This window comes from Bufo gargarizans, chromosome 2, assembly GCF_014858855.1.
Source record: "Bufo gargarizans isolate SCDJY-AF-19 chromosome 2, ASM1485885v1, whole genome shotgun sequence".
Taxonomy (NCBI): domain Eukaryota; kingdom Metazoa; phylum Chordata; class Amphibia; order Anura; family Bufonidae; genus Bufo; species Bufo gargarizans.
In genome coordinates, this window is record NC_058081.1 from 32,571,196 (window position 1) to 32,586,922 (window position 15,727).

Below are 15,727 nucleotides of genomic sequence, written 5' to 3' on the forward strand. Positions count from 1 at the left end.
AAAAATGATGTTAAAAGTGGTGGCCTTGATACAAAAAACGGGACCCAAAATACAGGGGGAATGATAAAATTTGAGTACCAGGGGAATCAATAAATTTTAATAAAATTCTTTATTTATAAAATTTTTATTATATTTTTTTATTTTATTTTATTTATCATCATTTTTATTTTTATATTTATTTTTAATTATCTTCATTGTTATTTTTTTTATTTTTATATATATATATTTTTTTAATAATAAATACCTTTCTAAAAGACGTCACTCACAATTGTGACAACCACACAAGGTATTGAAACGCAGATCACACAATTCATGGATTACACCGTTGACAGCAAAATTGTGGATTATGGGAAAAAATTATTATTTTCACTAATATTCTTCCTATCTCTGCCCCTGACACACTTGTGCACAGATGTCACAAGTCACTGCAGACACCTTCTAAATAGCAAAATAATAGATATTTCGAAAAGTATAACAAAAATAAAAATTGAGTTCAACTTTGCACAATTAGGCCTCTTTCACACTACCGTATGGCTATTTCAGTATTTTGCGGTCCGTTTTTCACTGATCCGTTGTTCCGTTTTTTTGTTTCAGTTGTGTTTACGTATCGGTTCCGTTTTTCCTTTCGCATATACAGTAATTACATAGAAAAAATCGGTCTGGGCATAACATTTTCAATAGATGGTTCCGCAAAAACGGAACGGATACGGAAGACATACGGATGCATTTCCGTATGTGTTCTGTTTTTTTTTGCGGACCCATTGACTTGAATGGAGCCATGGAACGTGATTTCCGGGCAATAATAGAACATGTTCTATCTTTCAACGGAAAAACGGAAATACGTAAAGAGAATGCATATGGAGTACATTCCGTTTTTTGTTTGCTTTCATTTTGAAATGAATGGTTCCGTATGCGGAACGCAAAAAAGGCCCGCAAAACGGAAAAAAAAAACACGGTAGTGTGAAAGAGGCCTTAAATTGTTGCCACCACACACAATAGTCCTTAAAAGGACTTTTGGGTCTTTTAAACATTTTAAAATTGAATATATTGCGATCACAATCTCCCTACACTATCTGTCCCTTCCTAAGCGCAGCTCTTCCTGACTCGCAATGAGCCGAACCCGCGTCATCGGGTGCTATATAGCACCCGATGACGCTTTCCGGCCAGCCAATCACTGTAATGCCAGCAGCCAACATGGCTACTGGCATTACAGTGATGGCAGTACTTACCTGCACATTTATTGGATGCTTAGCAGCAGCGAAATATGCGGGGAAGAGGCACATTTGGTATCAGATTTAAAATATTGACCTTTTCTTTTCATGTGTTACTTCTACCAGATGCAGCCTGATAACACCCAACGTGCTGCGTGTGGACAGCGAGGAGACCATTATAGTAGATGGACACGGTTCTGCGCTGGATGCTGAAATCATAGTCCAAGACTTTCCCCTGAAGAAGTCTATTTTAGTTTGGAGCAAAGTCTCTGTAAATAGCAATAACCGGTACTTTGGAGATGTTAAGTTGACGGTAAGATTGCAATCTCTCTTGTTGTCCAGTCATTTCTCGGTGGTACATCTCTTACTTTTTCTTTCCACTGTGTAATTATAACTAGTGCTGAGTGATTTAAATTGTCCGAAGTGGACTTCGATCTGATATTTAGGGAAAATTCAATTTGCCGCAAAGCCGAATTTCCTTGTACTTGTGAATCAATTTTCCTTGAAATAAGGTAAAAAAAACTCATACTCACCTCATCCGTTTGAGCGCGAATCGCCGCCGCTGCCATCTTGATTGAAGATCCCGCACTAAATCTCGTTTGTGGTGACGTATGGAGTCACAACTCTGGCTGCTGTGATTCACCGCATGCCAAGCAACATTTTGAGCTGGATCTTCAATCAAGATGGCAGCGGCGGACATTTTTGCAATCAAATGGATGAGGTAAGTAAGATTTTTTTTTTTTTATAGACCTTAATGTTAAAGGGAACCTGTCACCTGAAAAATGCATATAAAACAGCCAACATTACCTTATAGTAGCCCCCAGTCTGTTATTAATCATGTGTTTGATCCGGTAGTCTGATGTTCCATACATGACAAAAAAAATGTTTTAAGCGCCATGATCGCTATCTTGCCGGTCAGCCTGAAGTCAAGGGGGCAGCGGCCTACTTTCTTCAAGTCAAGATAAGCACGCCCCCGAACCGTCCCCTCCTGTGTGTGATTGACATCCTGCAGTGAGGCCTGGGATTGCGTTAGTCTCGCGCATGCGCGGTGCGCTCCTTTTTAGTGCACGATCCCGTCTCCGGCTCCGGCAGTTAGCCGGGTTTCATCAGCACACCGCGCATGCGTGAGACTAATGCGATCCCAGGCATTACTTCAGGATGTCAATCACACACAGGAGGGGACGGTTAGGGGGCGTGCTTATCTTGACTTGAAGAAAGGAGGCCGCTGCCCCCTTGACTTCAGGCTGACCGGCAAGATAGCGATCATGGCGCTTAAAACATTGTTTTTGTCATGTATGGAACATCAGATTTTTGCATCAAACACATGATTAATAACAGACTGGGGGCTACTATAAGGTCATGTTGGCGGTTTTATATGCATTTTTGAAGTGCCAGGTTCCCTTTAAGGTCAGATGCCGCAATCATTTTCTAGTTCATCTTCTGTCTATGACTTTGACTTCCATATTCTGGCTCAATCGAAATAATGTGGGTAGCTCTAGAAATAATTGACTATTCAAAATAATCACCAAAAATACCCTCTTGAGTTTATGGTGAAGGACCAGGTTGTAACATACTGAGCTTCAATTTTACCTGCACCAAAAGCAGGGCCAGCTCATGAGGGCCCTTTTGGCGATAAAGTATCAGTGGGCCCCCTTACATAGCGATAACTCTCTGAGTACAGATAATGTAGTAGATATCACCTGCAGTCCTATGTAAAACCACAGATAACACAGTGATGGCTATCTGAGTACAGAAAATGTAGTAGTGTTACTTGCAGTCCTATGTAAAACCAAAGATAACACTAGTGCTAATAATTTGGTAGTGTTACCTGCAGTCCTATGTAAAAACCACAGATAACACTAGTGCTGATAATGTGGCAGTGTTTCCTGCACTCCTATGTAAAACCACAGTTAACACTAAAGCTGATAATGTGGTAGTATTGCCTGCAGTCCTATGTAAAACCACAGATAACACTAAAGTAGATCATGCGGTAGTGTTACCTACATCCTTAGTGTCCCCCACAGGACTCCATGCTGGTGGCGCTGCCTCTTCTTCCTTCTTCTTGCCCCGGACAGAACGTCCTGATGCAGCTGCGTCAAGACATAGGAACACTGTGGGCATGGCGATGGTGACACACACAGGGAGAGACACATACATATGGACAGACACTTATACGATGGTGAGATCGTCACAGCACCTTCTGTGTATGGGGCAGGCTCACCGCCGCAGTCCGCTCCATCCATTGTCTCAGCACCGCATAGTGAGTGGGACTGCCACATTATGTACATACATGTATATGGATGAGGAAAATAAATGCACAGCAAGCAGTAAAGCAAATATTCCTAAAGGCTCAGTCAGCAGCATGTCCAGCCTCAGTCAGCAGTGAGTGAGTCTGTCATTACTGTTAACTAGTGATGAGTGGCAGGAGTCCTATTGGAATTCGTGATATTTCGCAAATATTTTGTAGAATATTCGTCATATATTCGCAAATTTGTATATTCATTATTTTCTACAAATTTATTTTTTACGCGAAAATCGGCAAAACCCACATGCAGTTGTGCATATATATAGGGGAGCAAATCCTGCACTTGTGGCCCGTTGCTAATGACGATCTCCAGCAAAAATGCATACAGTGGAGGATGCCCGCAGCGAACCACAAGTACCACAATAGACATCCTACACAAGATAGCAATTATGTGGATGTGATAATCAATATAGCAATATAACAAAATAATAACAAAGACAGGTGCACTCTGTGGTCTTATTAAACCCTCAAACTGATTTTAAAATTGAGAGATTAGCCAACATGTCCTACTGTGTAGGACATGTCTGAGCCCGAGCACCGCGCCAAGGTTTCTCAAGTAGCTCGGGGACCTAACACTCACCTACCTGAGCCATATGGGCAATACCAGGAGCCAGTGGGCAAATTACAGGAGCATGAGGCCGACTCACAAACAACTCACCAGTTACCTCCAGCATGTAACCATGCTAGCAATGGGAGGAGGGAAGAGTCTGCGAGTCCCACTCAAGACTGGCTGATATGGCCCAGGCCTCACAGGTGCACCTAAATGTAGCCTGTAGATGGTAAGCAGGCATATTTAAATTGGAGTTTATACACCTCCAGGCATCTCTATATATACAAACTGAAAAGAATGGCGTGGTATTAAACAAGCAGGAAGTGCTCAAACCCACATGCAGTTGTGCATATATATAAAGGGGAGCAAATCCTGCACTTGTGGCCCGTTGCTAATGATGATCCCCAGCAAAAATGCATAGAGTGGAGGATGCCTGCAGCAAACCACAAGTACCACAATAGACATCCTACACAAGATAGCAATTATATGGATGTGATAATCAATATAGCAATATAACAAGATAATAACAAAGACAGGTACACTCTGCGGTCTTACTAAACCCTCAAACTGATTTTAAAATTGAGAGATTAGCCAACATGTCCTACTTGAGAAACCTTGGCGCGGTGCTCGGGCTCAGACATATCCTACACCGTAGGACATGTTGGCTAATCTCTAAATTTTAAAATCAGTTTGAGGGTTTAATAAGACCGCAGAGTGCACCTGTCTTTATTGCTTTGGTTAATGAGACCCATTGCTGATGAACACTCAGGATCAGTGATGGCTAACCTCCGGCACTCCAGCTGTGGTGAAACTACAACTCCCAGCATGACCCATTCAGTTCTATGGACATCTTGGGAGTTGTAGTTTTACCACAGCTGTAGTGTCAGAGGTTAGCCATCACAGCTCATATGGATGGATAGGAAGTATTAAATGCCACTGCAGCACCACCACAGGAGTAAGGAAGTATTACACAGTTCTCAATGAAATCAATGGGCTTGATTTTCAGAATTTCTAGAAAAAGAAACACTCATTGTAACCTGTATATGTTGGTTAATAAATCTGAGTAAGTGTTGTAGCCCTTTCCCTCCTTTCAGCCTCTGTTGGTGTCCATTATGATTTTTTTTTTTCAGATCCCCTCCAATAATTTGGAAAAATACACAAATAGGAAACAGTTTGTGTACGTCACTGTAAAATCTGCTGCTTGCTCTCTGGAGAAAGTTGTCCTTGTGAACTTTCAAAGTGGATATATATTCATACAGACGGACAAACCCATCTACACCCCAGGATCTACAGGTAGTGTTGTTACATAATTACAACCCCAATGGCACAAAAAGTTGAGACGTTGTTGTTGCCGTGTAAAATGTACATAACACCAGAATGCAATTATATACAGATCTCATAGACTCATATTGTATTTGCAATCAGTGATGGCCAGTTCGCATTGTCGCCCCGGGAACATATGCGGGCTTCCATCTTTTTTCACAAGTCTGGCGAGGCACAGGTAATCCCTTACCTGTGCCTGTGCCGCGAGCCGGTCTGAAAACAAGTGCGGTCAGCGGGAGCAGGCAGTTCCGAGAACAAGCCCGATGAATGCCCCCGGTGGCTGTTCTCGGAATTGCCTGCTCCCGCTGACCACACTTGTTTTCAGACAGGCTCGCGCACAGGCACAGGTAAGGGATTACCTGTGCCTCGCCGGACTTGTGAAAAAAAAAAGGCAGCCCGCATATGTTCGCGGGCGAACAATGTGAACTGGCCATCACTGTTTGCAATAAATCATAGAACACATATCAGATATTGAAAGTGAGACATGTTACCACTTCATCAAAAAATTAACCAATTTAGAACTGGATGGCAACAACACATCTGAAATAAGTTGCAGCAGGGCCATGTCTACCATTGTGTAGCATCCTCTCTTAACAGCAGCCTTTAAACATCTGGGAAGTGAGGAGACCAATTGCTGGAGTTTTGGGAGAGGAATTTTGTCCCATTCTTGTCTGATATAGGATTCTAGCTGCTCAGCAGTCCTGGGTCGTCTTTGTCAGATTTTTCGTTTCATGATGCACCAAATGTGTCTGTTGATGAAATCAACAGAAGGTCATCCCTGAAAGAAACGTTCTCTGGATGGGTGCATTTGGAAAGTCTTTAATCCCTTTCACTTTTTTCACGTTTGCTATGTTGTGGCTTTGTGCTAAATAATAATAATAAAAATAAATTAATCAAGGTTTCCCGTCATTAGTAAGCAAAAGCTGTATTTGTGGCCTAAATTTCACAGTAACTTAGGCACCTCTAATCCCAGATGTGCAGTATATGAAACAAAGGGGTTTGTTTCACCCGGTATGCCCCAGTATGCCAAAGCTGTATTTCTGGCCTAAATGTGACACTCACTTATGCACCTATAATCCTAGATGTGCACTATATGAAACACATGTTTTTTTTTTTACCCCAGTATGCCCCAGTATGAGAAAGACGTATTTCTGGCCTAAATTTCACAGTAACTTATACACCTCTAATCCCAGATGTGCAGTATATCAGAGGGTTTTTTAACCCCAGTAAGCAAAAAGCCGTATTTGTGGCCTAGATTTCACAGTCACTTATGCAGCGATAATCCTAGATGTGCACTATATGAAACAAAGGTTTTTTTTAACCCCAGTGTCTCAAAGCAGTATTTCTGGACTTGCAGACATGCAGATAGCCTGTACCGGTGCACTATCGTTGCATAAAATGGCTGCCGATTATGTATTGATATTGACTAACTGAAGGAAAAAAAGTTTGTTTTCAGTAGTAGTTGGCTCAGGGAAGGCTTAAAACAATTGTGCACTGCACCCACAAAACACATTTGCTGTAGATCGCTGAGTAAAGAAGCAGTTCTTGATAAGATTCCTCCCTGATCTCTCCCTCACAGCAGCTGCAGCCTATCCCTACACTAATCCGAGCAGAGTGACGGGCGGCGCTACGTGACTCCAGCTTAAATAGAGGCTGGGTCACATGCTGCAGTTGGCCAATCACAGCCATGCCAATAGTAGGCATGGCTGTGATGGCCTTTTGGGGCAAGTAGTATGACGGTTGTTGATTGGCTGCTTTGCAGCCTTTGAAAAAGCGCCGTATAAATCGCTGAACACCGAACCCAAACTTTTATGTAAATGTTCGGGTCCGGGTGCCGAAAAACCTAAAGTTTGGTACGAACCCGAACTTTACAGTTCTGGTTCGCTCAACTCTAGTCTCCAGTCATCTTGAGTATGATGCCACATGATTTGCTCACATGATGAAGTAACAAGCACAGTCAGTGAGTGAACACTTCTTGTTTGTATCTTTTGAATTGTTGGAAAGTGAACCTTCAGTCTAGTCTGAGGTCCAGAGCACTCTGGATCAGATTTTCATTAAGAATATCTGTGTTCTTTGCTTTATTCAGCTTTCCCTTAATCTTGCCCAGTCTCCCTGCCCCAGCCACTGAAAAACACCCCCACAGCATCATGATGCTGCCACCTTCATGCTTCACTGTACGGATGGTATTAAGGCAATGACAAATTTCCAGCAAAAAAATATAACCCTTAAAATACAATCTACTTTATTTTATCTTCTAAAAAGCAATGTCCCAATATAACTAAAGTGATGGTCAAAACCCATCTAATGTATGCCATGTACTTCAATAGATGCTAAATGATGATAGAGGTACATATCTAGGTATAGGGTGGGGAATACTTTCCCTAATGTTACCCTATGATTAGACTCAACCCAGAGACGACCCCTGATGGTGGGGACTCTCTGTCCTCGTGCCTGGGCTATAACACCCTAGATAGCCCTAATGGGTCCTCGTATTCACCATTTGACAACTGGCTATCTTCCATATTTGTGATAAGCCCCGCCTGCCCATTGGACCTTTGTGGGACTGGTACATTGTCATCTTTGGGACATATTAACCGCATTAGATATGACTGTATGCTGATTAGTCTCTTTCATCTGAATTGACTGCTCAGTTTATATCTGGATGATCCTTCTTCACCTCTATTTTTTCAAATTTTTATATCCATACGCCTATGTAACTGTATATATATATATATATATATATATATATATATATTTCTTTATCGTATTACTTTTTGTTTTTTGTGTTTAAATGTGATCCACCCATTTTATTGACCCCCTGAGGAAGGGGGAAATGCGTTGGCGTATGCTGACCTGTCTAGGGTCAGTAAGGGTGTATATGGGTACGAGGACCCATTAGGGCCATCTAGGGTGCTATAGCCCAGGCACGAGGACAAAGAGTCCCCACCATCAGGGGTCATCTCTGGGCTGAGTCTAATCATAGGGTAACTTTAGAGAAAGTATTCCCCACCCTATACCTAGATACAGTCCTGATCAAAAGTTTAAGACCACTTAAAAAATGGTTCCAAGTAGAGCTTCAACATGCAACAAGAAGAAATGAGAGTGAGACAAAACATTTTTTGAGCATTCAATTAATTGAAAATAACTATTAAAACTGAAACAGGCTGTTTTTCAGCTGATCCAAATTTTAGGACCACATGCCTTTAAAAGGCCAAATCTGTGCAAAGATTTGTCAGGTAGTCACATGTTGTGATGGCAAAGGCAAAAAAACTCTCCCTTTTTGAACGTGGTCGGGTTGTTGAACTGCATAAGCATGGTCTCTCACAGCGCACCATCGCTGCTGAGGTGGGACGCAGTAAGACAGTCATTTGGAATTTCTTAAATGATCCTGAGGGTTATGGAACAAAAAAGTCAAGTGGAAGACCCAAAAAAAATTCATCAGCACTGAGCCGGAGGATCCAATTGGCTGTCCGTCAAGACACTGGACGATCCTCGACCCAAATTAAGGCCCTTACCGGTGCTGACTGCAGCTCCATAACCATCAGACGGCATCTGAGACTGAAGGGCTTCAAAAACAAAAAACGTCTTCAAAGACCTCGTCTCCTTGAATGCCACAGAACTGCTCGTTTGGACTTTGCAAGAGAGCACCAAACATGGGACATTCAAAGGTGGAAGAAAGTTTTATTCTCTGATGAGAAAAAATTTAACATTGATGGTCCTGATGGTTTCCAACGTTACTGGCATGACAAGCAGATCCCACCTAAGATGTTTTCTACGCGGCACAGTGGAGAGGGCGCCATAATGGTCTGGGGTGCTTTTTCCTTTAATGGAACAATGGAGCTACAGGAAGTGCAGGGGCGTCAAACGGCCGCTGGCTATGTCCAAATGTTGCAGAGCATTCCTCATGACTGAGGGCCCTCGTCTGTGTGGTAACGACTGGGTTTTTCAACAGGACAATGCTACTGTACACAATGCCTGCAGGACAAGAGACTTCTTCCAGGCAAATAACATCACTCTTTTGGCCCATCCTTCGTGTTCCCCTGATCTAAATCCAATTGAGAACCTTTGGGGATGGATGGCAAGGGAAGTTTACAAAAATGGACAACAGTTCCAGACAGTAGATGGCCTTCGTGCGGCTGTCTTCACCACTTGGAGATATGTTCCCACTCACCTCATGGAAACGCTTGCATCAAGCATGCCGAAACGAATTTTTGAAGTGATAAACAATAACGGCGGAGCTACTCATTACTGAGTTCATATTTGGAAGTTGGATTTCTGTTTTAGGGGGGTTTAGTTTTTTTTTGGAGGTGTGGTCCTAAACTTTTGATCAGCTGAAAAACAGCCTGTTTCAGTTTATTTGTTGTTTTCATTAAATTGAATGCTCAAAAAATGTTTTGTCTCACTCTCATTTCTTCTTGTTGCATGTTGAAGCTCTACTTGGAACCTTGTTAAGATCCATCCATGCTCAATTTGATTTTTTGCCATTTTTCAAGTGGTCTTAAACTTTCGATCAGGACTGTATGTACTTCTATCATCATTTAGCATCTATTGAAGTACATGGCGTACATTAGATGGGTTTTGACCGTCACTTTAGTTACATTGGGATATTGCTTTTTAGAAGATAAAATAAAGTATATTGTACTTTAAGGGTTATATGTTACTGAAATAATTTCTTATTTTTAGGAATGAAATAAAGCTGGTCCTTGCTTGGTTCAGTGGGACCATATGATCATAGATGAGTCATTTTTGATTGCATAATGCTGGTCATGTGTCTTAAAAGACATTTATCAATAAAGCCTGTAATATAATTATAGTGTGGAAATATCACATGATGGTCATTATGAAAACACAACTTGTATATTTTGCATAAAGTAGTGCAATTAGTATGTAGATTTTATTGAGAAACATTGGACTATTTTTTATGCTATTTTATGTATTTTCATGAGCAAATGAGAACAATTTTTTGCGGCCAGTATTATTCCCATTACTGCTTACCACCACTTCCTGATCACTGACTGGCTGAGCAGTCACTGCCCACTGTTACCTGCATGCTGAGCTCATAACAGGAAGTAGAGACCAGAGATTATCTGGTAAACATTGGAACAGAAGTAGTGTGGGATTTTTTTTATCCCTTTCTGAACACTCTGAAGGAATTTTGCTCCTTTGGACAACATCTTTAAGATTGTCATCCTGTGGATGGAGTTCTTGCTTGGGCAGAGATTTAACAGTATGACTGGCATCTATTCTTGGAAGTCTATGACCAACGCTGCCTAGGACAATGGCACCAAAGGACAAGTTCAAAGCAACTTTAAACCAGAAGCAGGTGTGTAGCTATAGGAGGTGTGAAAGTTGCCATCACAGAAAAGCTCTGGTGCCTGGGAGATCCAAAGGGCATCAATCAAACATGATAGATGAGGACCCAGGAGCTTAAAGTTACTCCTTTAACCTGGGGCATGCTATCTCTGTAAATGCATAATAACTTGTCAAAACCTATATAACAAATCCTTCTTATATTTCTTTCTTATGAAGTTCTATACAGGATTTTCACTGTGAACCCAGAACTAAAACCAGTGATCAAGCCAGTGATCACTGAATTCCTGGTAAGACTCCATTCTTCTCCACAATATAAGATATTAGTAATATGTACAAGTCATGATTAGTTCATTCAGAAATTAACTTGCCATACAGTCCGAGGCAGTATTGCTTTAGTAGAGAGCGTTATATGGGAGAATCGTATTCACCTTGTACAGAGCAGTTTTAGCTATTTAGGATAGTGGCCAGTGTCAGCACCAGACATAATTGGGAAGATGCCAGGTTCAAGGCCAATGTGACATTACACAGTGCCCGGCAAATTGCCTATTGTTAGTACCTCTTTACATTGTCATGCAGTGAAGAACAAAAAGGGAATACAGCATCCAATAAAATGCAGATCTTTAATAAAGTTCCCAAAACTGGACAGCAGAGCATTCATGCATTTTGGATCATTACACACTGATCCTTACTCATAAAGATCAGTGTGTATAGATGTAATAAGTGAAGACGGTTTTCTGTTCTGTTGTTCCAGCTTTAATAAACATCTCTGTTTTATTGGACGCTGGATTCCCCTTTTGTTTTTCAGCATTTCTGAGTTTTTTCTCCATGCTTCTGTGCAACCTATCAGATGGGCTGGACTGTTTCTGCCTTTCAATATATTGTCATATAGTGCCTAATTAATGGCATCATACTGTATGGTTTCCAAATAACAGTAGCACATCCAGTTGTCTGCACAACAAAGCTATACAAGGCTATCAGACCTATGGAGGGATGGTTGCACAGGTCAGACTCTCCTAACCAGGAGAGACCTGACCAGTGTACACCAGGTTTGGCAGTCTAATGTTAATCTAGGCATATAAACCATATGCTTGATAAAGGTTGGGCTACAAATAGATTCAACTATGAATCAGTCTTCATTGAGTCTTCATACATAGACTAGGTCTATGTTGAGACCTGGATGCTCCATTAAGAAAAGCAGAAGGCCTCCATGCTTCAGAGAATGATGCAACGGTATATTGTAACTATGTTTCTTACACGTCTCCATATGCTTTTGGGTGAAGTCTCCTTAGAAGAAACATTGATCGATAATGGAGTTTGAACACTCTATAGAACCTGTTCATTCAGGAAACCAGCCGGGATCCAAAATCTAGACTTGCAGTCTTATTACAAATACAAACCGGATTCCAAAAAAGTTGGGACACTAAACAAATTGTGAATAAAAACTGAATGCAATGATGTGGAGATGGCAAATGTCAATATTTTATTTGTAATAGAACGTAGATGACAGATCAAACGTTTAATCTGAGTAAATGTATCATTTTAAAGGAAAAATAAGTTTATTCAAAATTTCACGGTGTCAACAAATCCCAAAAAAGTTGGGACAAGTAGCAATAAGAGGCTGGAAAAAGTAAATTTTAGCATAACGAAGAGCTGGAAGACCAATTAACACTAATTAGGTCAATTGGCAACATGATTGGGTATAAAAAGAGCTTCTCAGAGTGGCAGTGTCTCCTCTCAGAAGCCAAGATGGGTAGAGGATCACCAATTCCCTCAATGTTGCGCAGAAAGATAGTGGAGCAATATCAGAAAGGTGTTACCCAGTGAAAAATTGCAAAGACTTTGCATCTATCATCATCAACTGTGCATAACATCATCCGAAGATTCAGAGAATCTGGAACAATCTCTGTGCGTAAGGGTCAAGGCCGTAAAACCATACTGGATGCCCGTGATCTCCGGGCCCTTAAAGGACACTGCACCACAAACAGGAATGCTACTGTGAAGGAAATCACAGACTGGGCTCAGGAATACTTCCAGAAACCATTGTCAGTGAACACAATACACCGTGCCATCCACCGTTGCCAGCTGAAACTCTACAGTGCAAAGAAGAAGCCACTTCTAAGCAAGATCCACAAGCTCAGGCGTTTTCACTGGGCCAGGGATCATTTAAAATGGAGTGTGGCAAAATGATAGACTGTTCTGTGGTCAGACGAGTCACGATTCAAAGTTCTTTTTGGAAATCTGGGGCGCCATGTCATCCGGACCAAAGAGGACAAGGACAACCCAAGTTGTTATCAACGCTCAGTTCAGAATCCTGCATCTCTGATGGTATGGGGTTGCATGAGTGCATGTGGCATGGGCAGCTTGCATGTCTGGAAAGGCACCATCAATGCAGAAAAATATATTCAGGTTCTAGAACAAAATATGCTCCCATTCAGACGTCATCTCTTTCAGGGAAGACCCTGCATTTTTCAACAAGATAATGCCAGACCACATTCTGCATCAATCACAACATCATGGCTGCGTAGGAGAAGGATCCAGGTACTGAAATGGCCAGTCTGCAGTCCAGATCTTTCACCTATAGAGAACATTTGGTGCATCATAAAGAGGAAGGTGCAACAAAGAAGGCCCAAGAAGATTGAACAGTTAGAGGCCTGTATTAGACAAGAATGGGAGAGCATTCCTATTTCTAAACTTGAGAAACTGGTCTCCTCGGTCCCCAGACGTCTGTTGAGTGTTGTAAGAAGAAGGGGAGATGCCACAGTGGTGAAAATGGCCTTGTCCCAACTTTTTGGGGATTTGTTGACACCATGAAATTCTGATTCAACATATTTTTCCGTTAAAATTGTACATTTTCTCAGTTTAAACTTTTGTTCCGTGATTTATGTTCTATTCCTAATAAAATATTAGAAGTTGGCACCTCCACATCATTGCATTCAGTTTTTAGTCACGATTTGTATAGTGTCCCAACTTTTTGGGAATCCGGTTTGTATTAAGAAGACTTGTACTAAATATCAAAGTAATATAGTAACTGGAGCGCACTCAATTACCAGAGAACATCAAAGCAGGATGTCAGAAATCCCAATTAACTACCTAAAATAGTGACAGAACTAAAACCGTACTCACATATCTAAAAACATGCAACTAAAAACATGCACATATAGCAAAATCGACCGCACAATGAAATGTCCACACAATCCATGTAGGGCTGCATTGTCCGTATGCAACTCAGGTCAGGCGTATGACCACATGTATGCAGATTCAATTTGTGTGCAAACTCAGCAAGCAGTATAGGTCAAATGTTCAACCAATATAGGACAAGGACAACCCTTGCACACTCTTGGCATTCATCAAAAGAATGCCATGAGTGTGCAAAGCAGTAATCAAAGCAAAAGGTGGCTACTTTGAAGAACCATATGATATTTTCAGTTGTTTCACACTTGTTTGTTATGTATATAATTCCACATGTGTTAATTTATAGTTTTGATGCCTTCATAGTCATAAAAATAAAGAAAACTCTTTGAATGAGAAGGTGTGTCCAAACTTTTGGTCTGTACTGTACCTTTTCAATCGCTGTAAAGCGCAAAGAGGTTGGGTCACAATTTTGAAAGACCTTAAAGTGTTTGAAGAGTGAGTGAAACTCATCTCCCTTCAAGATCTTCAACACGTGCTCCCTCACTCTCTTTTTCAGGGGTCTTTTTGTCCTGCCTACATATTGTTTGCGGCATGAACATTCGAGGAGATATATGACATTCTGGGAGTCACAAGTTAGTGTTTCCCTAATCTCAATCTCAAAATCATTTTGGGAAGATTTGACCTTTGTAGTCTTTTTAGGAAAAGAGGTGCCTTTACAATTCAAACACCTTCCACACCTAAAAAACCCTTTTGTTGTCATCCACATAGAACCCGTTGGGGTCTTCTGTTGTTTAATAGTGGGAGCTATTCTCAATGCTAAATTATTCGCTTTGGTGTATGTTATTTGTGAGGATTCTGTGAGGAAAGGGCCCAGGAGCTTGTCTTCTAATAGGAAATGCCAATATTTTCGGACCACCTGTTTATGTTGTGTGTGAAATGGTAAGATGAGTCTCAAAATTTCCTTTTGTGTAGTAGCCTCATTTAATCTAAAGAAAGAATCCCTTTCCATACTCTTACTTTATTAATAGCTTCCATAATAATCGTGGGTGGGTACTCCTTCTCCAAAAATTGGTCCCTTATTGTCGCGGCCTCCAATTCAAATTGTTCCCCTTGTGCAATTGCGCTTTAACCTCCTAAACTGGCTGACAGGTATATTAGTCAGCCATCTAGGCAGGTGGCAACTTGAAAACCTGATATAGCTATTCCTAGCGACCGTTTTAAAATGGGTACTACAAATAATTTGGGACCCCTCCACTTTTAAATTAATGTCCAGAAGCGTAGCCTCTGTATTTCTTATATCTGGAGTAAACTTCAAGTTCCTGTCATTCTGATTAATATCAATTAAAAACATATTCAAAGATTCCTGATCACCCTGCCAAATAAAAAATACATCATCGATGTATCGCTGCCAGAGCACCAGACTTGTCCCCAGTCTCGGACGGATGATATCGTCTTCCCATTGGGCCAAAAATAAATTGGCATAACTGGAGGCAAATCTGGTGTCCATGGCGGTACCTGTCAATTGTAAAAAGAACTGGTCCTCAAACATGAAATAATTATGTGACAAAATGAACTGAACTGCCTCCACAATAAAATTTGGTATAATAATACCGTGTTTATTGTTTATATTTTTGGATACTCCACAATAAAACCAATTTGTGCTTCTTCCAGACCACTATTGCTTTTAAGTTGTCTATTCAGAGATTCTAGGCTCTTGGTATGTTCAATATCGTGTATAATGAACTAACGTCCAAGGTGCCCATAATCCAGTGTTCCTCCCATTTCAACGATTCTAAAGTTTTAATTATGTCCGTTGTATCTTTAATATATGATGGGACTTTCTTAACCACTGGTTGAAGCCAATTGTCTATGTATTGTGATAAGTTGGCCAAG

At 41.0% G+C, this 15,727-nt stretch overlaps 1 protein-coding gene across 1 annotated transcript in view; it reads left to right on the top strand.

The window, feature by feature from the left end:
- Positions 1 to 15,727, top strand: part of LOC122927158 (venom factor-like) — a 495,227-nt gene that overhangs the window by 93,046 nt on the left and 386,454 nt on the right. The window contains exons 2-4 of the mRNA XM_044278755.1: positions 1,338 to 1,524; positions 5,197 to 5,359; positions 10,919 to 10,989. Of these exons, the coding sequence (XP_044134690.1) occupies positions 1,338 to 1,524; positions 5,197 to 5,359; positions 10,919 to 10,989 (421 nt within the window). The remainder of the gene's footprint in view (positions 1 to 1,337; positions 1,525 to 5,196; positions 5,360 to 10,918; positions 10,990 to 15,727) is intronic.